Source organism: Corvus kubaryi, unplaced genomic scaffold (assembly GCF_017639235.1).
Source record: "Corvus kubaryi isolate FWS band 111438036 unplaced genomic scaffold, C.kubaryi_AGA036_p1.0 37382, whole genome shotgun sequence".
NCBI lineage: Eukaryota > Metazoa > Chordata > Aves > Passeriformes > Corvidae > Corvus > Corvus kubaryi.
The window spans coordinates 5,086,919-5,109,440 of NW_024581124.1; the positions used below are offsets into that span (position 1 = coordinate 5,086,919).

At 46.4% G+C, this 22,522-nt stretch overlaps 3 protein-coding genes across 3 annotated transcripts in view; 2 read left to right on the forward strand and 1 right to left on the reverse strand.

Moving 5' to 3' along the window:
* Window positions 1-15,173, forward strand: PPP1CC (protein phosphatase 1 catalytic subunit gamma). Its single transcript, XM_042035055.1, has 7 exons — window positions 1-255; window positions 9,141-9,272; window positions 10,321-10,551; window positions 11,703-11,807; window positions 12,760-12,983; window positions 13,368-13,502; window positions 13,942-15,173. Exons 1-7 carry the CDS (start codon window positions 201-203, stop codon window positions 14,029-14,031), a joined length of 972 nt encoding a protein of 323 aa, XP_041890989.1. The 5' UTR covers window positions 1-200; the 3' UTR covers window positions 14,032-15,173.
* TCTN1 (tectonic family member 1) overlaps window positions 10,347-22,522 on the reverse strand; it is a 26,984-nt gene continuing 14,808 nt past the window's right edge. Inside the window, exon 16 of the mRNA XM_042035051.1 lies at window positions 10,347-11,536. The gene's annotated coding sequence lies outside the window, so the exon portion shown is untranslated. The remainder of the gene's footprint in view (window positions 11,537-22,522) is intronic.
* Window positions 18,053-22,522, forward strand: part of HVCN1 (hydrogen voltage gated channel 1) — a 5,450-nt gene continuing 980 nt past the window's right edge. Inside the window, exons 1-4 of the mRNA XM_042035058.1 lie at window positions 18,053-18,136; window positions 19,576-19,808; window positions 20,288-20,392; window positions 20,648-20,879. Of these exons, the coding sequence (XP_041890992.1) occupies window positions 19,611-19,808; window positions 20,288-20,392; window positions 20,648-20,879 (535 nt within the window). The 5' untranslated portion in view covers window positions 18,053-18,136; window positions 19,576-19,610. The remainder of the gene's footprint in view (window positions 18,137-19,575; window positions 19,809-20,287; window positions 20,393-20,647; window positions 20,880-22,522) is intronic.

Below are 22,522 nucleotides of genomic sequence, written 5' to 3' on the forward strand. Positions count from 1 at the left end.
CCAGGCGAGCCCGCTGAGGGGACGGCGGCCATTTTGTTCAGTGCTGGCTCTGTGCTGAGGGGGCGGGGGGGGGGGCAGAGAGAACGAGGGAAGGCGCAGAGCAGGAAAGGGCAAAAACGAGACAGAACGAGGAGCGGAGTTGGGCCGGCCAAGCCGCGAGCGGAGCGGCGGGGAAGGCTCCGCCCGGCCGCTGAGAGGCGATGGCGGATATAGACAAGCTCAACATCGACAGCATCATCCAACGGCTGCTGGAGGGTGAGGGTCGGGGACGGCGCGGTTGGGGGGGGGGGGGGGGCGGCGGGGCCAATGCGCCGCGTCCCGCCCGCCCGGCGGGGTCTGAAGGGACACCAAAATGGAGGGGCGAGAGGCGCTTTGTCTGCCTGGGGTCTCCGCCGCCGCCGCCTCCCCGCCTGGCTCAGCCCCGCAGCCCCAACTTTCCCCTCAGCCCATGCGTTTCCCAGGCGGTTCTGCCTTTTGATCCCCCGGTGCAATGCTGGGACCAGCCGGCTGCCCCCTTCTCGTCCCGAGCAGCTCTGAGAGGATGCTTAATTTAGTAGTATTTTCGTAGGAAGATCTTTTAAAAAGCCTGGAGTGTTCTCTTGCCTTTCACGCGTGCACATGGGATCAGTGCATGGCTGGGTAGTCGTGGGGTTCTGGAAATAAGACTCAGTGCGTTTCAAGAGTGTTGAGGCAGCTTTTCAGCAAGTCGGGAGGAGACTGTCATGGGTTTCAGTGGGGTTAGCTTTGATTAGCTGCTTGCATTAAAGCTGCCACAGGATTTTGGCTCTTAATTCGTAACATATGGTGGGTTTTTAGGTGTGAATAGAGGGTTGGGGTTTGGTGTTTCAGACAGTCTGAAAAAGGGCTTATTTTCTGGTATTGTTGGTGCTTTGGGGTGAAAAGAGTTGCATGGGAGTCTGTAAATAAAAAAAAACCCTGAAAGTTGCAGGGGGTGTCTCCAGCATCATCCCTTCACTTGCAGGGATCAGCACTGGACTGGGATTGACAGATTTTAGGCAAAAGGCTGAGAAGTTGCCAGTGACAAATTCTTTTCCAGGCATCAAGGAAAACCATAATTATTCAGAGAAGGAAGCTCTCTTGATCCAGTCTCGTTTCACATGTGTCAGGGCAGGCATCTCATCTGGACTTACTCTTGAAAAGCTTGGTCAGGGATTTAACTTTTTTCCATTTGGCACAAAGTCAGCTGAGAGGTTGCTGAGAAAAATAATGAAGAAACGTCTTTTCTTACACACTTTCCTTCTTACAGGATTTTGCTTGTGTAATGCTTGGATAGCAAAAGGTCAGGCAGAGGAACAGAAATTCTACTCTAGAAATCAATTGGAGTTAAAAAATCCTATAGATGAATTATGGGATTATTGAATAAGTAAAAGTGAATGGGGTTTTTCCTCTGATCCGTTTTGGGTTTTGCCTGTTACCAATTTAAACTGCCCTGGTTTCAATTATTTAAAGACTTCCCTTCATAAAGTTAGACCAGGATTTTCCTGAAAATCCAGTAGTACTACTTGTAAATGTCAGGTCTCGTATGTCATATGTTTGGTGACATATTAATACATGCTCAGTTTAACTGCACATATTAGTTACAGTCCTTACTGATTTCTCCTAGTGTAACTAATGTGATATTTTCAAAGTGGAAATTTCAATTTTTAAAAGTATGGATTAGACCTTTTCCTTGAAAGAAATATGAGTGATTTCTCTGTTTAAAGTTTCAAAAAGTAGTAAGGTGTAGTATGTCAGTATGTTCTGCTTCTACTCAGTTTATATCATCATGAGATGTTTGGAGCAGATAAGAGTTCATAAATCAGGCTTCAGGTTTACTGACATCTTTTAAGAGGTGCTTCATGCAATTACAGACGTTACCTGAGGTTGCATCAGCTGCCAGAACTGAAATTAATTTTTTTTTTCCTTTATTAATATTGCTGCTGGGATTTTGGATTCCTTGAGGCAATGATTGTCTTTCAATATTTAAAACAATTACTGGTGTTAGTAACCTATGCTAGTGCTTTATTTGATTATTAAATGTCTGTTCTAAACATCTTTGCCAGACAGAGAGTAATGACCGACCTTTTTGAATGTCACTTTTATACTTTTTTTCCCTAAAATATTGCTGCATTTTAGCACACACTGCATTTTAGATTTAGATCAAACAAATTATTGTTTTTCAGTGCAGTTCTGGCAGAACAAGTGCATAATATTAGTTACACAAAGTGTGGTATGCCCGTGAGCTCTGTATCAAGGGATACCCCTTCAGACAAGGCTGCACACAGATTAAAATCATACTCAGGCATGAAAACACTGCAAAATCTGGTTTAATAATCAGCTCACAAACTGAATTGCCCAAATCCTTGTGCAAGCTGTAATTTTAGAGCAATTTGGTATTCCATTATAGCTCTCTTTAAACTTTAAATACTTACACGTTTTTATAGCAGTTAACTTTAGGTGACTTGGCTACTAAAATTTAAAGAGTATGAGCAGGAAGCTTAGCTCTTTGTACAGGTAACAAAACCCAGTACTAAGGAGATACTTGAAATCCTGGAAATCAGTGAGCAGATACAGTTAGGCTGGTATCTGTGCTATCATATGCTTTAGCATTGCCCTTTTGGAAGAAGCAGTGAATCAAGTCTAATGGTTGAGGTAAAGTGAAGGGTGAATAATAAATTACTCTTGTTTTTGTCCTTAATACAGGGTATTAATAATGTATTCGTGAGGGATTTTAGTTGCTTTCTATCCTGACTCCTCTGCTCAACTCACATTATTCTTACTTTTCCCCCAAATAGTGATGCTCTCCCACCCACATTTAGGCTATTTAGGTGAAATTATTAGCTTGTTCTTTAAAAGGCCTGGAAGTACATACTTCAGCTTCTCATTCTAAGGTAAATATTTGAAGAGTCTTCCTTGCTCCAGATGTTTATAGTACAGAACCATTTGGCATTGAAATGTCACAAAAAACCATTTTTCAGTAGCATTGTTCTCAACCTTGGAAAGCCATTCAGGGAAAACATTGAAAATACTGACTTTTTTTGCTGTAATTGAATTCATATTTGCTCCCTTCTTTACTAATGAGGGTTCTGTCCTGCTAGGAGCAATTTCCTGCATACAGGTTGTCTGACTTTGTGACTTTTGGTAACTGTAATGTCCACAAGAATAAGACTCCTAAAGTGTAGTAAGTAACAGTGCCCTGCACTGAGTATTGAAATGTTTTTAAGTGTCCTTGATAGTGTATAAAGGCTCAGATATTGATGGAACTAATTCACCTTCCTGAGGAATAAGAGGGGTCAAACATGAGAGCAAATTATGCCCCTCCTAGCAGGGGTGCTGTAGGCAGCAACTGTGGCTTTGAGTGTGTGCTAAGTCCAAACTGCCAGCAGACAAGAAGAAGCTAAAAAACTCCTTGTAAGATAAAAAATCAGTGGCACCTGTATGGTCTTGGGAAGGGTTCCAGGAAATGGCAGAGTTCCTGCTTGCTTCTGTAAAGAATGAGTGACAAATCCTGAGACTCCCTGAGTGTGAGCATGGCTTCCTTTCTGTGTCTTGTCAGATGGTGTTCCTATGACTCGAGCCCCTTATCCATTTCCTTCATCTCGTGTGCTGGCAGCTTTTCCAGATAAGTAGGGTCTGGTTTGGAGCTCACAGTCACATATTTAGAAAACACGATGCAAGTGTATTAGTCTTACCATGGTTACAATAAATAATGGGTAAAATAACACAGTTGCAACATACCTAAGTGACCCAAGTTGAAACGTGTTTCTGCAAATCTTTCCTGTGCTGCATCCTCTGCAGGCACTGTTAAGGGAAAACTAACTAATGAATGGAGGCTACTTTGGATAAAGCCATGCGAGGCTGCAATGGTGGTAGCCATTCTGAAAGCTGAAATCCTGGCTAGTGCACTAAAATCAGCAAAAAGACTCTTAAATCCTTAAACATTTCTGTTTGTACGCCCACAGATTTCTATTCCCAGTAAAGCCTGTTGTAGAGATGTCAAGGCGATATTCTCTCTTAATTTCCTTTAAATGGGGAAAGATTATCATATACTTATTAAAAATAGTTGAGCTAAAGAGCATGGTTAAGATTTTGCTAGCTACAGAGAAGATGTTTTCTTACAAATGCAGTCCTCTAAATTTTTTTTCACCTTTCTGCTAAATACAGCATTAATTGGATCTGCAGGGTTGCTTGCTCTTTAGCTTCATATACTGGGGTAAGAGTCAGGTTCTCAGAGATGTTAATCTCAAGTGTAGTCACATTTACTTGTGGATGAGTTGGGATGTTGTGAGGAAGTTTCTCATGGACAAGCAGCACTTTTTGCCCTCAAACCATATCATTTTCCCTAGTTTGTGTAGCTTAATGTTAATTGTTTCCTGCTGTGGTGCAGCAGTTTCTAAGAGTGGGAAATAGAAACTCCTTCAATTCCAAAGACAAGCATTAGATTCTTAGCAATGCCATGGATTCAAATAAGTCTGTTAAATTCTGTGCTTGTTGCCCAGTCAGTGAAGCAGAGGAATTTGTCACCTCTGTTTGTGATCAGTGTGAGTACCTGTTGCTCCTCACCTGTCTGCAGTGTGGAAATACGTTACAAGATGAAAAACTTGCAGTCATGCAGAATCTTCCATTTGAGAACACTGCTGTGGACTTTTGACATACTAGAAAGCAGACTGGAACTTTTTCTTTTTGGAGCCTTGTGCACTGAGGAGATGCTTTTCCATTTCAGTTTTGAATTTGAAGCGATCTGATCAAAGCTGGTAGTGCCTGCAGTAAAGTAAAACCTTTTTTTACATCAGCCACTTTCAAGTTATTTATTCCCTTTGTCCCTGATGTGCAAAACTGACTGTGAAACTGTCATTGGGAACTGCTAAAAACTAGATTAAAACCAACCTGCAGTAATTTTGGAAACTATGATTGCAGACATCTTAATGTAAAACATGGTGAAACTGAGAGACTTGTTTAATAAGCCAGAAAAATGAACTGACCTGTAGATAGACTATTTTCCTTAAAACATTTTCTGTAGGAGAACTTGATTCTCACACTTCAGTTGACAGTATTTCAGCTGCTTCTTTTAATGCAATACTGAATGGAAATGAGATGTTTGCATCACTGAAATTTCTGGCGTTTTTGAACTTCCTGCTATTTTCGAATACTTCTTTAAGTATCTGTCCCTTTCATATTAACCTTGAATGACGTAAAGGACTGTGTGGCACCGAAGCAGGTATTGGAAAATGCTGGGGATGGGTTGGGATGTGGGAGTCTGTTGTACTCTGCATGCATATGGTCTTCAGACTGTTGTACGTTCTCGATCCCACAGCTCCTGACCCATTTATCCCTCCCAGGGAAATGTAGAATCGTTCTCAATGTCAGGCAGTGTTCTAACTCCTGGCAGCTGCAGCTACACTTTGTACTCGCTGTTTGCTTCCTCCGTAATGACAGGGGTGCCTCAAGTTCTTGCTCTTCTTCCTTCTCCTTCCTTTCCCCCTCTGCTGGGCGCCTGTCATACTGCACTGTTTATAATACGCTCATTTTAGCGTTGGTATCTCTTGTTGTTTCCATCAGTTTCTCCCTGTCTTGGAAACTGTTAATTTTAATAGTGGGCCCTGTGTTCAAAGCAGTGCCTCTGCAGAGATCATCCAGGCTCCAGGGAAGGATTTTTTTCTGTAGTCATTTCCATCTAGTGAAGAGCTTATTTTTTTACAACTTCTCATATTCGTACAGTAGAAAAGATTTTATGTGCTAGAAGACTGCCCAGACTGGACACTGAAATTCGGGCTCTAGAGAAATGATTTCTAAGAACAGGAACATCTCTGCCTAAAGAGGGTGGGAACATTTTGCTGTCTGGAAATGCTGCAGCAGTGTGTTCAGACACAAATAAAATACCACTTGAAATAGGCTGACTTTTTTCCCCAAGTGATTAATCTTTAGCTTGTTCCACTGTCAGTTCCAGACTGTCATTTCTGAGAGGTTATTTTTTATGCATTGAAAGGGCAAATGTGCCTGTACAGTACTATTGAGCTGCTCTTTTGACTTTATGTCAAGCTGTCAATTAGTATCATACTGTCTGAGCTCTACAAGCTGCCTTATTTTGGTCCAAAGCAGAGAAACAAGCTGTAAACACAACATGTTTTTCACAGGGTATTATTTTTGCCTTTCTTAGAAGAACTAAGTAACTTGAAGATTCAGAGAAACCTTTTAAGAAGTCATTAAGACTGAATATCCTGCATTTCTGTGCCAGCTCTTTCATTGTGGATGAGTAAATCCTTGCAGTAAAAATACAGATTCCTCAAACCAAGATGTACTTCTGCATTTTTGATTCTTCTGAAGCCAAACCCACTTTTGGTTTCCCAGCTTTTCAGGATATATAGGTTAATGTCAGAAGAAATTGAACACACTCGTCTCCTCTGTGCTGGCTCCATGTTGGACAAAGTGGTGAAGATGTCACTGGCAAGCAGAGCTGAACCAAACTTTCCTGTTCTTTCATCCATGGTGTCTGTCCTAGTGAGTCTGGGGAGTGCAGCAAAGCATCATTTCACCTTGTCAAGGTTTTCTACAGGCAGGTGACTAAAACTGTGTGAGGATTATACCAGTTCAAGAAAAATGTATTGGAAAAACCAAGAAAACCTGTGTCTGAAACAGTTTTCAGATCATTTAATCTTGAGCAAAAACCAATGCATATGCTTTATTCATGAGCTTTAGTGACTCAGTGCATTGCATAGTCTGCATAATATTTTGTACTTTTTAATTTATGGATGTGAAATACGGGGTTTGGTTTTAGCAATTTCTGAGAAGATCAAATCATGGCAAGTAGATTTTTGGCTTCACAGAAAACTAAATACAAGTATTTTGTATTATCTCAAAAACAAAGGTGAATTGTAAAATTTAGGATTAAGGGAATGTCTATTTTGTATTTACAGTTCAGCCAGTCTGTCACTTAATTCTAAAAATTTCTGTTCTTTATTGCTTCTGGATATTTGGCATTTTGAGTAACTTGCTGGTTGCTCAGGAGTCTTTGGAAAATTACTGTACGGATGAAAAAATTACTGTGTGGATGAAAAGCCTCATGCATGATAAACTGCTGTGACAAAAATTTAACTTTCATTTACATGCTTCATTACTTCTGAGATACTAATGAAAGACATGAAGTGCAGCGGTAATTCCAATGTTGGCATGGAACGTCGGTGGTGAGTGATAACACGTGGGCAGTGAGGAATGAAGGAGCAGGTAGCGCTTGAAAGAGAACACTGTTAAAGCCATGACTTTTGACCTGCAGTAATGTCACTGTCAGTATACATTGTAATTTGAACTCAAGTTTCATTCGAAGGTTGTTTGAGGAAAGGTGTTATGGTTTAGGGTACTGTCAGTGGTTCTGCAGGGCAGGCAGTGCCACCATGACTGGGGGTCTCTGGGAGTCAGTGTGCAGGGAAGGATTGTGTAGGCAGTAACACTGCAAGTGCCCGTAGAGATCACATCCAGTGACACGGGATTTCACGGCTGTTACACAGTCATTATTTTATTCGCGGTCTAGATAAGGTGCATGCTCACTGAACAGCGTTTTCTGTGCTTGATCAGAGGCCTGTGTAAAAGTCAGAAGCTTCTGTGCTAATGAGAAATTGGAACACAACTGTTTTTTGTTCTTGCTGTTCCTAAAACTTGCCTCGAGCACCCCCAGCCTTTCCCACTGCAGTTCTCACTTGGCTTCATACAGCGCAAGGCCCACAGTGACGGCAGAGATTTGAGTCATCTGGAACTTTCAGATTTCTCACTCTGAGGTTAAACAGTAGCAAAGGAATTAGACTGAAATGGTAGCTAAATACCAAGTTATTTAGGACTTCAGGAAGATAATACTACATAGGTTCTTGTGTTTGAAAGGATTCAGGCTTGTTGCTTGCTCTTTTTGCAATTAAAGACCAGACTTTTTTGGATAAGGGCATAGATTCTTCAGTCTCAATGCCATAGGAGTTGCTCACAGTAAGTCACCTAAGCTGGCAGCCTTAGCAGTGGAGGGATTATGTTTCTGGAGGTGTTGGCAGAGCGTTTCCAGGCATCTGAGACTCAAGTTCTTGGTGATTTGGCTTTGATGTGGCTGAACCAATGGGTTACATTGTAGAAGATACTCCTCCTTTTTGTTCTTCAGCCTTCTCACTGTTACATGTTGTCACTGGTTTTGACACCAAATAAAAATACAGGCTTCACCAGTAATGGCATACTCACAATTTTTTTTTAATCCAATCTTAACCCTGATAAATGCTGTTGCATGCAATTTGTGCCATAGTTACAGCACTGCTGCTGTAGAAATGTCCTTTGTATTTCTGGGCAGCAGAAGAGGGGGTGTGAAACTTGTTCAGGCCAGGCTGATGTCCTTGTCCAGAGCAGGAAGGAAAGTTTTAATGGGTGTTAAAGGAACAAACTGTTGGGAATTGTTGCAGTGGGGGAGATTGAAGCTGTGTTGGAAGGGTGTGAAGGATGGGAGTTAGGAGGGGGAAGTACTTTGGGGCTGGGAGATTGATCTCCTACTGCCTTACCTTTTACTGTGCTCAAAGGCAGTGATGATGACAGCTGTTTTGTCATCATGATCCAAAACTATTGCCTTACTGATAGGCCTGATCTTCCAGTCCTGTGCTTATTTTTCTTCCCTGTTTTCCAGCTGTAGCGTAGAACGGGGCAGTACAGGATTTAGTGGTGCTGTGGTCTTGTTTAGGTACTGTCTTGGGCAAGGCGATTTGCTGGTTTAGGGAAACTTGCACATTTGTTGGTGATAGAATGGCAGATGCCCTTTTCTCAAGTTCAGACAGCTTTCCAGAGAACAAGCATATAACTGCTTCACTAAAAAATAGCATGTAAATAGTGACATTGTCCAGGATGGGTTTTAGAACTAAATAGAACTAAACCGATGCTATTTAAAATGTGACATTTTTAACGGGGGAAGTGTTGAGCCATGAATTCTGTTAAATGATAGAAGCATACGACTGGAGCAGAACACACTCCCCAGGGGTTTCCCTGGCACTGCCATTTCACCCTGGTACCCCGATCTTACCCTGGTACCTTCTCATTCAGTGCTACTCTGGCATTTAGTCAGGCTCTTAAAATAACACCAGGGATGTCGCTGGGTTTGATAACTGACTTCTGGCTCCTCCTGACAGTGCGAGGATCAAAACCAGGCAAAAACGTCCAACTTCAAGAGAACGAAATTAGAGGACTGTGCTTGAAATCCAGAGAAATCTTCCTGAGTCAGCCTATTCTACTAGAACTTGAAGCTCCACTGAAAATCTGTGGTGAGTACTGTGAGTTTTGGTTTGATCTTGGGGGAGGTGTCAGGTAAATACAGACCGTAAGGAGAGAACAAGTGCCAGATGCTACTTTCACTTACTAACAATGAAACTAATAAATAATTGTAGCAAAAGGCAAAATAAAACCCTGCTGGATATGTAGGGCAGAGGAGTGGAGAGGGGGTGACATGTGGGAGTTGTATTTGGGACCAAAATAATCCAAACCCAAAAAGCAGCTGGTCCAGTTTTACCAGGTTGGGGGAGAGATTGACATGAAGTTTTGGAAAGAAGTTATCAAATAAAAAATGTTCGGCCCAATTGTGACTGAACAAGGGGAAACAATGAGGAAGCCCAGTATTTATTGTGCTGCCATGCAAAGCTGAACAGTGGTTTGACAGTATTTTAAAATCCTGCTGGAAACTTAAATTTTTGTTCCTTGGAATTACTTTCTGGTTTGGTTTCACCATATTGCATACAGCAGTGTTCATTTTGCACACATGTACATGTCTACTTATGCTAAAGAAATGAAGAATGTCAACTTAAAAGCCTCAATAAATGCACTTTTGAAAGCTTCCAGCAAACAGCATTTTACCTTACTCTAAAACAGAGGACTTATTTCAGTTTGAAGTAGCTCATTTCATATTTATAATATTGGTAGTCCAAAATCACGATTTAGTGTTCTGCTTGTCAGAAACAAGCCCATGATTTAAACCAAAGGCAGAAATACCAATTTCATTTTTGATGCAGTTTCACTGCTAGAATTTGAATTACTGAGTGTTTCCAGAAAACACAGTTGGTTTCTTGGAATCTTGATATTGTTTTACACACTCAAATATTTTTGAGTAGCTACATGCAACTTCATGCAGTTAACCATTGCATAGATGTCAAAATGTGATAATTCTGTATACATTAACTGTCATTTTAAGTATGTTATGGGCAGTATCTAACTGCAAGCTTTTTTCTTTCTGAAGCAACTTTGACTTGTTCTTTCTCTAGGATCAATCAAAGATGTAGTGAAGGGTCACTTAAGTGTCATGTCTGATTCCCATTGCAGGTGACATCCATGGACAATACTATGACTTGCTTCGACTCTTTGAGTATGGGGGTTTTCCACCAGAAAGCAACTACCTGTTCCTTGGTGATTATGTTGACAGAGGAAAACAATCTTTAGAAACAATTTGTCTTCTATTGGCCTACAAAATTAAATACCCAGAGAACTTTTTCCTCCTCCGAGGGAACCACGAATGTGCCAGCATCAATAGAATTTATGGGTTTTACGACGAATGTAAGTAACAGGCGTGTGTGCCTCTGGCTGGGGACAGCAGGGTGGCAGTGTTAGATGGTTCCTTCCTGACTTGAAATGCCCTCTGTGCTCTTTAGAGGGGCCCTTGGCCTATTTCAGAAAGGGGAGTCTGTCCTTGCCCTGGTCCTGTTGGATCCTCACAGTACAAAGCAGCAACCAAGTGGGTAATTTTATTTGTTGGCTGGTGTGTTAACTAACAAATCTCAGTGGTACAAGTCATCTGATAAGGGCATCTAATGAGAGATGGGAGAATTTAATTTGATGTGCATTACGGAAGTTCGCCTCTGTCTCATTCATCTGAGGGACGATGATGACAGGTACAGACTGTGGATGGGGGCTGTACATAGACCTTACCCGAACACAAGAAGTAGTTTCACTGTGAAGCAGAAGCCAATGTTCCTGTTTCAAAGGATGTGATTTAATCCAGATAATGGAGAGATGATACTACTAAATTAATTGTGCACCGAAGCATGTTGGAACTTGTGTGGTGGGACATACTTGGCTTGCAGATGACAAGATGTGCACTCCATGTCTTGTTCTCCAGTGAGGAAACAAAGATGTGTGGTATTTCAGAGTTGTCTCCTCAGAGATTAATCACAGGCTTAGTCATATATCACAAATATGTTCAGGGTTCATATCTGGGAGAGTCCCTGTGAAATTTATAAAACTGTAGCGGTTTCATTTTTCAGTCCTTGTTTCGTTTTTCAGTCCTGTTTATTTGCTGAAAGTGAGTTTATGTGGTAAAGCAGAATTTTAAAGAAAATCTGCTTTTCAAGAATTGCTGTCTTCCCCTGGAAGAAACGGCAAATGGCAAGATTTTCTGCAATAGATCAAATTCTCCAAGGGATGATTTTCCAAAGCAGAGTTGGGACTGGAGAGCCTGGCTGCCAACAGTGGAATGTTGTTCTGTTGAACAGACTTACGGTGTCCTTGAAGCTGTGCCACACTGAGAGACCTTTGCCACTGTCTGTAAACAATAAAATAAGTCAGTGGGTATCAGAAAAGATAAATTATGTGTAGGCTCTAATGCTGACTTTTTGCAAATCTCAGTAAACTTAAGGCATCTGTGTTTGTTTGGTTGGATTGTGCTAGAAAAGCACATTGACTGGGTTTTTCTCCCCACTCTCCTCTAGGTAAGAGAAGATACAATATTAAGCTGTGGAAAACCTTCACAGACTGTTTTAACTGTTTACCAATTGCAGCTATTGTGGATGAGAAAATATTCTGCTGTCACGGGGGTGAGTAGCAGTTCCCTAGGTGATGTCTGAGGAACTGGAGTACTCAGTCATGGCAGTTTCATGTTTACCTTGCTGAAGCTTCAAAACGTAGGGATTTTGCTCTGCCTTGGCTCGTGTGTGAGGAAGGGTTGGGCTCGAGGAGTGTCAGTTTTGTGAATCACAGAGCCAGTTTGGACATGATGATCTGCCCTTCCTTTTCCACCAAAAGGCACATTTAATAGCCTCTCCTTTGGAGTAGAGTCCTTGTAGGGTTTTCTAAGATGGCCAGGACTTTGATGTCTGTCCTGGACATACCTGTTTTCATAGAAGTCAGAGTGGTTTGGGTTGGAAAGCACCCTTGGGGTCATTTGGTAGAATTCCCCCAGCGTGGGCAGGGATGTCTGTCACTAGGTCAGGTTGCTCCAAGCCTTCTATGACCTGATGGGTTTAATTTGTAGAAATTGGTTTATGCCACATGATGCCACTTTTTCAGGTCATAAAATACAGATTGCACGTTAAATGTTTTATCACTTGTGAGTCATTACAGTTGCCCAGGGACTCAGATCAGTGGAAAATGGTCTGAGATGGGTTTGATGTTGTATTTCATCTTAACTGGGTCTGATTATCACAGGGAACATTCCCTGTGATTTCTGGTGTTGATGTCTCTTTTATTTAACAGCTCTTTTATCAGACACTTGCAAAATATTAGTGAGATTACTGTAATCCTGTAAAACGTGGAAATGGCCTTGCTTTATCTTGCTTCCAGTAAATCTCCTAGAAAGTGACTTCTGTTCCAAATGCTTTAGAACAAATGCTGGTTTTAAAAAACATCAGTGAATGTCGCCATTGAGCTGCATAAAATGGCAGCAGTGAATCACTTTGAATACAAGTTATTTTTGTCCTGGATGAATGTCAGTGTTGCAGAGCAAAGCTGGACTAAGCTGTGGCCTGCCTGTGTCTTCCCTGTGAACAGGTTTGTCACCAGACCTTCAGTCAATGGAGCAGATCAGACGAATCATGCGCCCCACGGATGTACCGGACCAAGGTCTCCTGTGTGATCTCCTGTGGTCTGACCCTGACAAGGATGTCTTGGGCTGGGGTGAAAATGACAGAGGAGTGTCCTTCACTTTTGGTGCTGAAGTGGTTGCTAAGTTTCTCCATAAACATGATTTGGATCTCATATGTAGAGCTCATCAGGTATTTTCATTTTGTACTTAAAACCATAGAATAATTTAGGTTATGGGGACCTGAGGTGGTCACCTGGTCCAGCTCACGGTGCTGAGGGTCTTGTCCAGCCAAGCTGTAAATATCAGTGAGGTTTTCTTAATGTGTCCCAGTGTTTAACAGCCCTTATAATGAACATTTTAATATAAACTGACTCTCCTGAACAAGGGTTTTCTCAATGCTAATGGACTCTGTTGCTGAGCTGGTTCGTGGGATGCTCCTGTTTTGGTGTAAAAGTTTGGAATTCATGCTCCTTAAACATAGCCGGGTTTTCAGCTGCTGCCTCTGGAAAAAGTTGCTTTACACCTTGTCAGGAGGAAGCTGCCCAGACTAACTCTTTCGCTTCTATCTCTAAAGGTTGTTGAAGATGGATACGAGTTTTTTGCAAAAAGACAATTGGTAACTCTCTTTTCTGCCCCAAATTACTGTGGAGAATTTGATAACGCGGGTGCCATGATGAGCGTGGATGAAACACTAATGTGCTCTTTCCAGGTACGGTGTCTGAAGATTTTCCCTCCTATTTAGTAATATCACTCGTGACATTTGTGCTATTTTGAATCAATGTTTTACTGTTAAACAACAGTAACACTTGTTTCAGATAGATCTTTACAGCTGCCACATATAGACAGGGCAGTGTTTGCACTCATATTTTCAAAAGTGTGCTAAGCCCGTGCTGGTGTGAGTAGGGGGAACTGTTTTATCCTGGAATTAAATCACCCAGGCAAAGGTGCTGGCTGTCAGCTGCTCCCACTGCTGTGGGCTCTGGAGCAGCTGATCCCAAGCCCCGGCCTAGCACAGAGCAGGAAACACATTGATTTCCTGGCACATTTAAACTTGTCTAGAAGACCCATGTAGTGCCTTTAGCAGTGAATTACTGTTTGACTGGAAAACAGCTAAAACTTTTTGCTAAATGACCCCTCTGTCTTTTCAGATTTTGAAACCTGCAGAGAAGAAGAAGCCCAATTCCAGCAGACCCGTAACACCTCCCAGGGGTATGATCACAAAACAAGCCAAGAAATAGTCACTTTGGCACTGCCTTGTTGGGACTTGTATCATAGTCTATAACCTCCATTTTTAAACCTGTCATGTGTGCTGTTCAGCTTGCTCAAAATAGATAATGTGTTTGTGATTTTCCTTTCCATTTGATGAATGGCATTTGCTGGTTGTAACAGCGAATGAAAGACTTTGCTCCCTCCCAGGAAAAGAGTTTGAAAGTCCCCCTGTGTTGGTGTTCCAGCTGCACACTCCACAGCATCTCCCTGCCAGCCGGGTAACTGAGGGGCTGGTGGGACCTGTACCATGAGTAGTGTAAATCTTGTTCTTTAGGATCTAAAGAGGGCACTCGTGTGCTGTGAGAGTAGAGATTGTTCCTGTCAGCGATTACATACTGTATACAAACCACTGTGAACTTTTTTTATGTTTTATTTCGTTTTAAAGGGATTGCTTTTCTTTTAATGTCTTGTCATGTACACGTTTAGTTTTATTGCTGTCGACATTAGGGATAACCTTCAACCTTGCCAGCACCACTGGTAGGATGTATATTTAATTCAGATACACGTCCCTCTCCGTATACTTCAATGACAATTAAAGCCATTATTTTAAGTGTTTGTGTCTCTTTCCTGAAGCCAAAGTTTGCTTAGAAACCCGTTTGTACACAACCCCCCTGCTGTGTTGGCCGGGCTTCCCATCCACGCCTTCCTCTCGGAGAGAAAAGGAAGTCCTGGCTGGAAATAGCAAATAGAAAGGCTTGTCCATGCTCCAAGTGAACATGTTTTTGTACAGTTCCTGTGCGTTCAGTCGAGCAGATCACAGTGCTGAGACAGCAGTCCCGGGGCAGTGACACAAATGGCTCTGGATCTGCTGGAAGGGGTTTGTGCATTTCAGCATAAAGACTTTGTTCTACAAAGAAACCTAGAAACTCACTTGATAAGCCAACCAGAGGTGTTGATCTTGATCACTGGTTTATATAAATCTCTCACAGAATCTTGTTTTTTAAAAACTGTTGATCTTTTTTGAACAGATGACAGTGTACAATACCATGTAGTGAAAATCACTTATTAAATGAAGAAATTGTTAAATCTTCTCAGTGTCAGTTTATCACAACATATACACTACTGCTCTCCAAGGGCCTGACATAGAGAAATAAATTGTTCTGGAAACCCATGGATTCTTGGTTTGGATTTGTCTGAGCTGCAAGAGGTGATTTTAAACAGCAGTGTTTGGTTTAGCTCAGATCTGGAGCTTCAGGCTTGGCCCCTCCCAGCTGAGGGGTGCAGCTCCTGCAGCCCTGCATGTGGGGCCACTGTTTGCTACAGCCCTGCTCGGGGCTGGGCAGCAGCACAGGGGCGTGGGAGGACGCAAAGCTCGGCTCCCGTTCATTGTTCTGTGCACTGAGGGGTTGACCTTGAATGCAAGTGCTGCTCTGAGAGGGTTGGAGCTGAGACCAGACCCATTTCCTCTGGTTTTTAATTAGAGAACTAAATTTCTGGTGAAATGGGGAACCTGAGCCCATTTTATCACTGCTCACAGGAGGCTCGGTGGGGATGGGTGAGTGTGTGCCAGCTCTGGGCACTCAGCTGTTGGCCCGCACAGGACACAGGAACAGCCTGAGGTCCCTCACTGCCGTGTGGAAAATGCTGTGGGGAGGCAGCCACTCCCTACCCAGTGCCTGCTCTAGGACAGCTGCAGCGCTGGTGCATCTGCTTAGGAACGAGTTTGTCACTGGAATGCCCAGCTCTGTCCTGGTGCCCCACTGAATTCCCCTCTACTTCTGCAGTGAGTGGGACCTGTTTGCCCCAAACGCCTTTTCTGGGCAGTCCTCAGCCACTGGTTTTATCTTTTCAATGTATTTCTCTGAATTGGAGCCATTTTCCTACTCTGAAGAAATGTTTCCCTTCCCTCTACAGCTGATTAATCAAAAACCTCTTACTAAGCTCGCTAGATCAGATGTCACAGATTACCTGTTAAGGCTCTCTCACAAACTTACTTTCACCCTTTGAATCACACTTGCGGTTTCCTTTATAGCTCTATAATTTTTCTCCCTCCTCATCCAACACCCTGTATGTCTGTTATTGCTGTGCTGAGTGCCAGCACACATGGAACTGGTTGGGATGTGCCTGCTCTTGAAGGGACACAGTCACCCCTCCTCGCTGGCTGTGCTGCCACACCTTTGTCCTCCATGGCTTGTTTTTTTGTCTCCCCAAATGCAGTTTCGGTGACACAGGTGCCTATTCTGGGCTGTGTTCTCTGCCTGGCTGCATTCCCCGAGGCTGGGTCATTCCTCAGGCTCCCCCGGGTGGAGGTGGATGGGTCCTGTCCCACCATGGCAGCAGGAAGGGAAGAAAAGGAGCTGCTGGTCCTGCTGTGGGTTTTGATCAAAAGCTCCAGCGTGTTTTATGGCTGTTTGCTGGAGTTGGGTTGTTTTGGTCAGTGGAGGAAGAGAGGAGGAGTACGTGCTGATTGCCAATTGTTTTTCCATAATAATACTTGTAGGAATATCTAATTGACACATGGAATGGCTGGAGCAGCCATGAGCCTCCCAGGGCCTGTGTCTTCACAGCCCAACACCAATTCCTGCTGGCCCAGAGCTCTGTGGGTGCTGCAAAAGGATGGATTGGAGTGGGGAGGGGCACTGGGCTGTGCTGGAGGTCTCCACAAGAGGAAATTGTGGTAAATCCAAATTTTCCTCAATCCCTGTCATGTGCCATGGCAAGAGTGGTAAGATCTGAGGCACTCATGTGCTGGGTGTCCCTCAAGGCACTGGGGTGTTTCTCTGGTTTCTCCAAGGTGAAGCCTGTCCTTGCCATCCCCTGTGGAAAGGCTGTTTTTCCACACAGGTCATGTTTGCCTGTTTCTGGTTTGCTTTGGGATGTGTCAGGGCTGTTGTATTCAGCTCTGAGTTAAGTCAGACTGACTTCAACAACAACACATCAATTTTCCTTGGAACACGAGGACCTGGTCCCAGCAGAGCTCAGGCCTCCACAGGGGAACACAGGGATTTTCTGCACACACGTCCCTCACGGTGGGGGTTTTCTCCTTAAACCCCACAGTCCTTACCCAAAAGGGGCTGGATCTGCTGAGCTCTCAGGTGCAGATCTTCCCCCATTACCTGATTGCTGTTTGCTGGACTCAGCTGCGACCAAAATGCCCAAATTAACTGGAAACCCCCAGGCTAAACATCCCTGCCGCGGGTCCAGGCCCGTGCTTTTGCTGTTCCATTCTAGAGCTCTGTAAATCGCTGGTTTGGGGTGATGGTTGAGGGATGGGGGATTTGGAACTCCAGGAGGGTTTCACCGGTGCTCATTCCTCATCACCCTGGGAAGGAGGACAGGGATGTGTCCTTTGGGATGAGGTGATAGAAAACATTTAGGTTGCAGGAAAAGCTTTAAGCACTCTCAAGGAGGAAACCCTTAACAAAGAAAGAAACATCTTACGGCTTTTAAAGTGCAAAACTGGAGAGATGTTCATTCCTTGGAGAAAACTGAAGTATTTCCAGTTTGGCTCAGCAGAGGTGCTTTGGGTCCCAGGTGCTTTTCACAGCTGAGTTTTTCTCAGGACTTCCCAAACCAGCTTGTGCTTGAGAGATGGAGGGGAACCCTAAACATGAAGAGGCTTCTGACAAAACACGAGCCCATATCTGCAGGCAGGTTAATCCAGGCCTGATTCCTGGATTTTACATCCCACACTGATCCCTGGACCTCCACCGACTTCGTGGGACTGATCTGTGTCCGGGCTCAGCAGCAGCTCTGGGCTCAGCAGAATCACAATTTAAGTTCACGACTCTCCTGGATCTTTGCTCGCTGTTTCGGGTGATAGGGGAAAAAAAGTTTAAAAACAGTGAAAAAAAAGTTTAAACTCCATCCTGCGTGTCCTGTTCCGGCAGTTCCCGCGAACCGATGAACCGCGGGCAGTCCGGGGAAGAAAGGCTGCGGAAACGGGAAATGTCGGAGCGGGGCCGTCGGGGATGGAAGGGGGCCTGGCTTGGGAACTCACTGAAGTTTCTCGGAGCGCGGTGGGGAGGAGGCGGCGGGGCCGGGCCGGGGCCGCCCCTGGCCGGGGGAGGCGGGGCCGGGCCGGGGGAGGCCCCGCGGCGGCGGGAGGCGGAGGGCGCAGCTGGGACCTGCAAGGTACCGGGGAGCGGGGGGCGGCCGGGAGGAGCGGGGCTCGGCCCGGTGGGTGCGGGCCGGGGTGGAGGGGTTACAGCGGGACCCTCCCGGGGCTGCCACGTCCTTCCCCTCGGGGTCCCGCCGCGGCCCGGGGCTCCGTCCCGCTCTGGGCGTCGCCATGGCCGCTCCGGTTGATGCTGGCGACAGGAGAGGTTGGGGACTCTCGAAGTCCTGGAGGCTCCATCCGCCGGCGGCTCCAGGCCCCGCGGCAGCCCCGAGGCCGTCCCGCACGGGGCCGGGGGCTCCATGCCCGGGGCCGCTCTCCGCGGGCTCCGCTCGGCGCCCGGTGGCGGAGAACGAAGGTGCTGCCCCTGTGACGGCACCGTGGGAGCAGCTCCCTCCTCCCGGCAGATGACGAGGTGGCCGGAGCTGGGAGCGGAGACCACCGCGGCCCCGGGGAGCCGAGGGGAGGGCGAGCAGCCCGGGGACACGGGCGGACCGGTGGTGGCACCAGCGGGCTAAGGGACGCTGGCGCCGAGCTCCCCGGGCGGCTCTGGACAAGGACGGGTGCCCGGAGAGCGGGATGGGGACGAGCTGGCGGCAGGAGCGGATCTCAGAGGGTTTGTGGGTGAGACAGCCTCGCCGGGCTGCCGAAAGAGGAAGGGAGGCTGAGGGGGTTGCGATGGGAACACGAGAGCCTCTCCTGCAGTCGCGCAGCCCACCTGGAGGCTCCCGGGTCTTGCTCTTCCAGCGAACTCGGAGTTTCACCCATACGGTTTTCATTGCTGGAGCGTGGCCTTAATCAGGAGTTTGGTTCGATAGTCCTGCCCCTCTCTGGGTGCCCGCGGGAATGGGCTGAAGCCGGGATGCCCGAGGGTGAGGTTATGAGGTCAGCTCTGGACGGGAGGAGATGGGGAGGACAGTGTCACCCACCTGCCAGGCTGGAATGAGGGCATCACCTGCTTAATTTGCCTGCAAAGACTGAAATAACAGGGCGTCATTAATGTTAATGGAGGGAAATTATGGCTGTTCCTCATCTTGGCAGTGTGGCCGGAGGGAGAGGATGCCGGGGTCAGCTTGACCAACAGCTTCCATGGATCAGTGTTAGAAACACAAGGGCAGCTGTCCCCATCTCCATCACAAGGTGCCAGATAAGGGCTGGGGCTTTTTGCTCCTGTAATCAATGCTTTGTTTGGAGAAGTTTGGAAATACCTTGTGAGGAAGTTCCTTGTTGTTGAGCAGCACGAGGTGCAAACAGAACTGGGAGGGCAGCGGGGGCTCTGTGTGGTGCTGGGGGAGATGATGCAAAACCAGAGGTACCACCATGAAGCAACTTCCCGTCAGCAGGGCCCAGCCAGCTGTGTCCGAATGTCACGCTCTTGTCAGCCTTTCTGGGTGGAAGATTTGGCATCCTTGGTCAGCTCCGAATGGGGAGGTGACACTCTTCTCTTGTCCCTCAGACATCGGCAGGGTGATGCCAGCTTGATCCAGAGCCATGTCCAAGTACCTGAAGCACTTCACAGTGGTGGGCGACGACCCCATGCAATGGAGCAACGACTATCGGAAGTGGGAGGAGGAGGAGGAGGAGGCTGGGGAGAAGCAGCCAGACTTGGAGATCAAACTGGAGCCCCCCAGGAGACACATCTCCTTCCAGTACATGATGAAAAAGCTCTTCAGCTCACACAGGTTTCAGGTGAGGCAGAACAAACCCAGGCCAAGGGCACCTGTGACAGCAGAGTCGCTGTGGGACGGAGCTCAGGGAGCAGCACTGAGCTCGTGAGCCCCCACGGTGCTGCAACAGCAGCTGCTGCTTCCGAGCTGAGCTGTCCTGTCGGAACAGAGCTGCTCTGCTGCAGGTGCAGATGTTTCCTGAGAGGAGACAAGCCCCAGTGCACAATCACCACAGCTCTGGAACGTGCTCTCCTCCAGCTCCCTGAGCCCCCCACGCCAGGCAGGGTCTGGTGGGGAGCCAGGTGGTTCCATGTGGAATAAGCATTCGGGGCAGCAGGAGTGGGAGTCCTGTGTGGGAGCAATGGAAAGCTCCATGAAACACAACCAGCCGAATCAGGGCTGTGGGCACTGGGGTGTGTTTAGCTGAAGGGCTACACTGGCTCCTCTTGCTCCTCTGTCCGTGCTGGGAGGGGATTCATGTTGGTTCTTCTCCTCCAACAGATCGGGGTTGTCTGCTTGGTGATCCTGGATGCCTTGTTGGTTCTTGGGGAATTGCTGATGGATTTGAAAATCATCAATCCAGACAGATATAACATAACCCCAAAGGTAAAATGTGGGGAAATGTCAACATGCACAGCAGTTCCCTCCCTTTGGTGGCTCAAAGCCCCCTGGATAGGCTGGGCAAGGCAGGCCCTGGACCTCTGGCCTTGCTGAGCCGGTGGTCACAGAAGAAAAGTTCTCAGCCCTTCTCCTTGTAGAGCCAAACCAGAGGTGCCCTCAAGCAGCAGAGGCTTTCCAGCCTGCCCTGCCTGTGTGCACACTGCGGGGGCTTCCTGGCTTAAACTGGTGCTCTTTTCCCAGGTTTTCCACTACCTCTCCCTGTCCATTTTAACCATCTTCCTGGTTGAGGTGGGGTTTAAAGTCTTTGTCTACCGCCGGGAGTTCTTCCACCACAAGTTCGAGGTGCTGGACGGGATCGTTGTTGTCGTGTCCTTCATCCTCGACATCGTCCTCATCTTCCAGGAGCACGCGTTTGAGGCCGTGGGGCTCCTGATCCTCCTGCGGCTCTGGAGGGTGGCCCGGATCATCAACGGTGGGTGCACAACCGGGCTGGATTTGCCACACTTCCCTGAATTATCTGGGTTTTGTTCTCTTCTCAAACCCAATCCTGGGGGTCTTGCCCTCCCAGCAAACTCAGAGCTCCACCCGTGTGGTTTTCCTTGCTGGAATGTGGCTATAATTAGGCTGCCATTTCTTTAGAGCAGAAATAATCTGCTGCTTGTGTTGGTGTGATGCCTCGGGTGCACAGCAGCCAGGCACATTCCCCCTAAAAAACCCCATAATCTGTTCCTGCACCCTTCTCCTGGAGAGGGATGGCTCATGTTCTGAATTTCCATTGTAGGACCGTTTTGGCAGGGGAGCCCCTGTCTTCCTGAATCTGCTGCTACAGCAGAGTAGGTTCTAATGCTCTGTTCTGCTGTGACTCCATCATCCCCTTCAGGGATGCTGCGATCAGGAATGTCCTGATCTCACTCTGGATCTTTCTTGCTTGAATTCAAAGTGTTTGCCATAAAAAGAGAAATAGAAAATGTCCCTGAATCAGACTTCAGTGACTTCACTGTTGTAGCTATACATTGTTGCAAACAGATGTAAATTCAGGCACATCTGAAACAAGCATAGCTGGAAACACTTTCTTCTTTCTTGGGGAAGGAATTTTGGGATTCCAAAAAATATGGCAATGAGATGATCTCAAATTCCCGCATGAAACCTCATCTCAAGCTCTGTCCTGTGCCTATGTGCTCACTTTTGGTGGGTGCTCTGTATTTGACGCAGCTGGGATCAGAGGAGGGGATTGCTGGGGCTGTGTCCATTGCCCTCAGCCCCTTCCAGTGGGGAGAAGGTGCCTGGTCGGCAGCTGTAGCCAGAAAGAAGAGAGATGTCAGAGCAGCTTGTGGCTTTTGTTAGTTCCGAGTGAAAGTCAGAAAGAAACTGGATTTGCATGCGGCCGTGGGAGCCACGGGAGCCTCACTTTACAGCAGAACACCGGGACTGCAATTACAAGTAAATCCCCTTATCCTTGGGTGCTCCAGGCTCCCTGCCAAGCTTTATGCAATGTCCACCTGCTTGGAGCAGAAAGGGACAAAGGGAATCTGCCCCACGCTGGGGTGTTGGGTGTCAGTGCCTGGGCACAGTTCCTGTCGATGTTATCAATGCAAATGAGCAGCGGCGTTGCTTTGTCCTCGGAGAACTGAACCCCCAGAGCCCAAACTGGTGCCTGGAGCACTGGAATCAGCCATGATCCAGAGGAGCTGTGTCGGGAGGGAGAACATGATGTTCTTCGTGCTCTCATCAAGCTGCTTTGTTTTATTTTTTGGGAAGAAAATGTCTTCAGTGTGGGGGCTGAGTTGACATGGAATCACCTAATGGTGCTTAGAGGGAAGTGCCACCTCTGCCTTGAGGAGACACTGCCTGCTCTCCCTGCAGCTGTGCAAGGTGAAGCCGAAGCCTTGTGGACCTGAGGATGTGCCAGGTCCTGTTCGGCCAGGCCGGAGCGATCGGCCCAGGGGATGGAGGAGCCCTGTGCCCCAGGCTTTGCTCTGCTCTCACACCTAAAACTGCTAAAACACAGCAAAGCTGCCCCAGCTGCACCCCTGGGCTCTGCCAAGGGAGCAGATTCAGATTCAGGATTTGAATGACAGTCAGAGTGATTAATTCAGCTCCGAGGACAGGCTGCCT

What these genes read in the sequence shown, in the direction of transcription:
- PPP1CC (XM_042035055.1), top strand. Translation starts at nt 201, where the DNA reads ATGGCGGATATAGACAAGCTCAACATCGACAGCATCATCCAACGGCTG. An exon ending in AGCTCCACTGAAAATCTGTG is followed by an intron (nt 9,273 to 10,320) that starts GTGAGTACTGTG and finishes TTCCCATTGCAG; the next exon opens with GTGACATCCATGGACAATAC. An exon ending in TCATATGTAGAGCTCATCAG is followed by an intron (nt 12,984 to 13,367) that starts GTATTTTCATTT and finishes CTATCTCTAAAG; the next exon opens with GTTGTTGAAGATGGATACGA.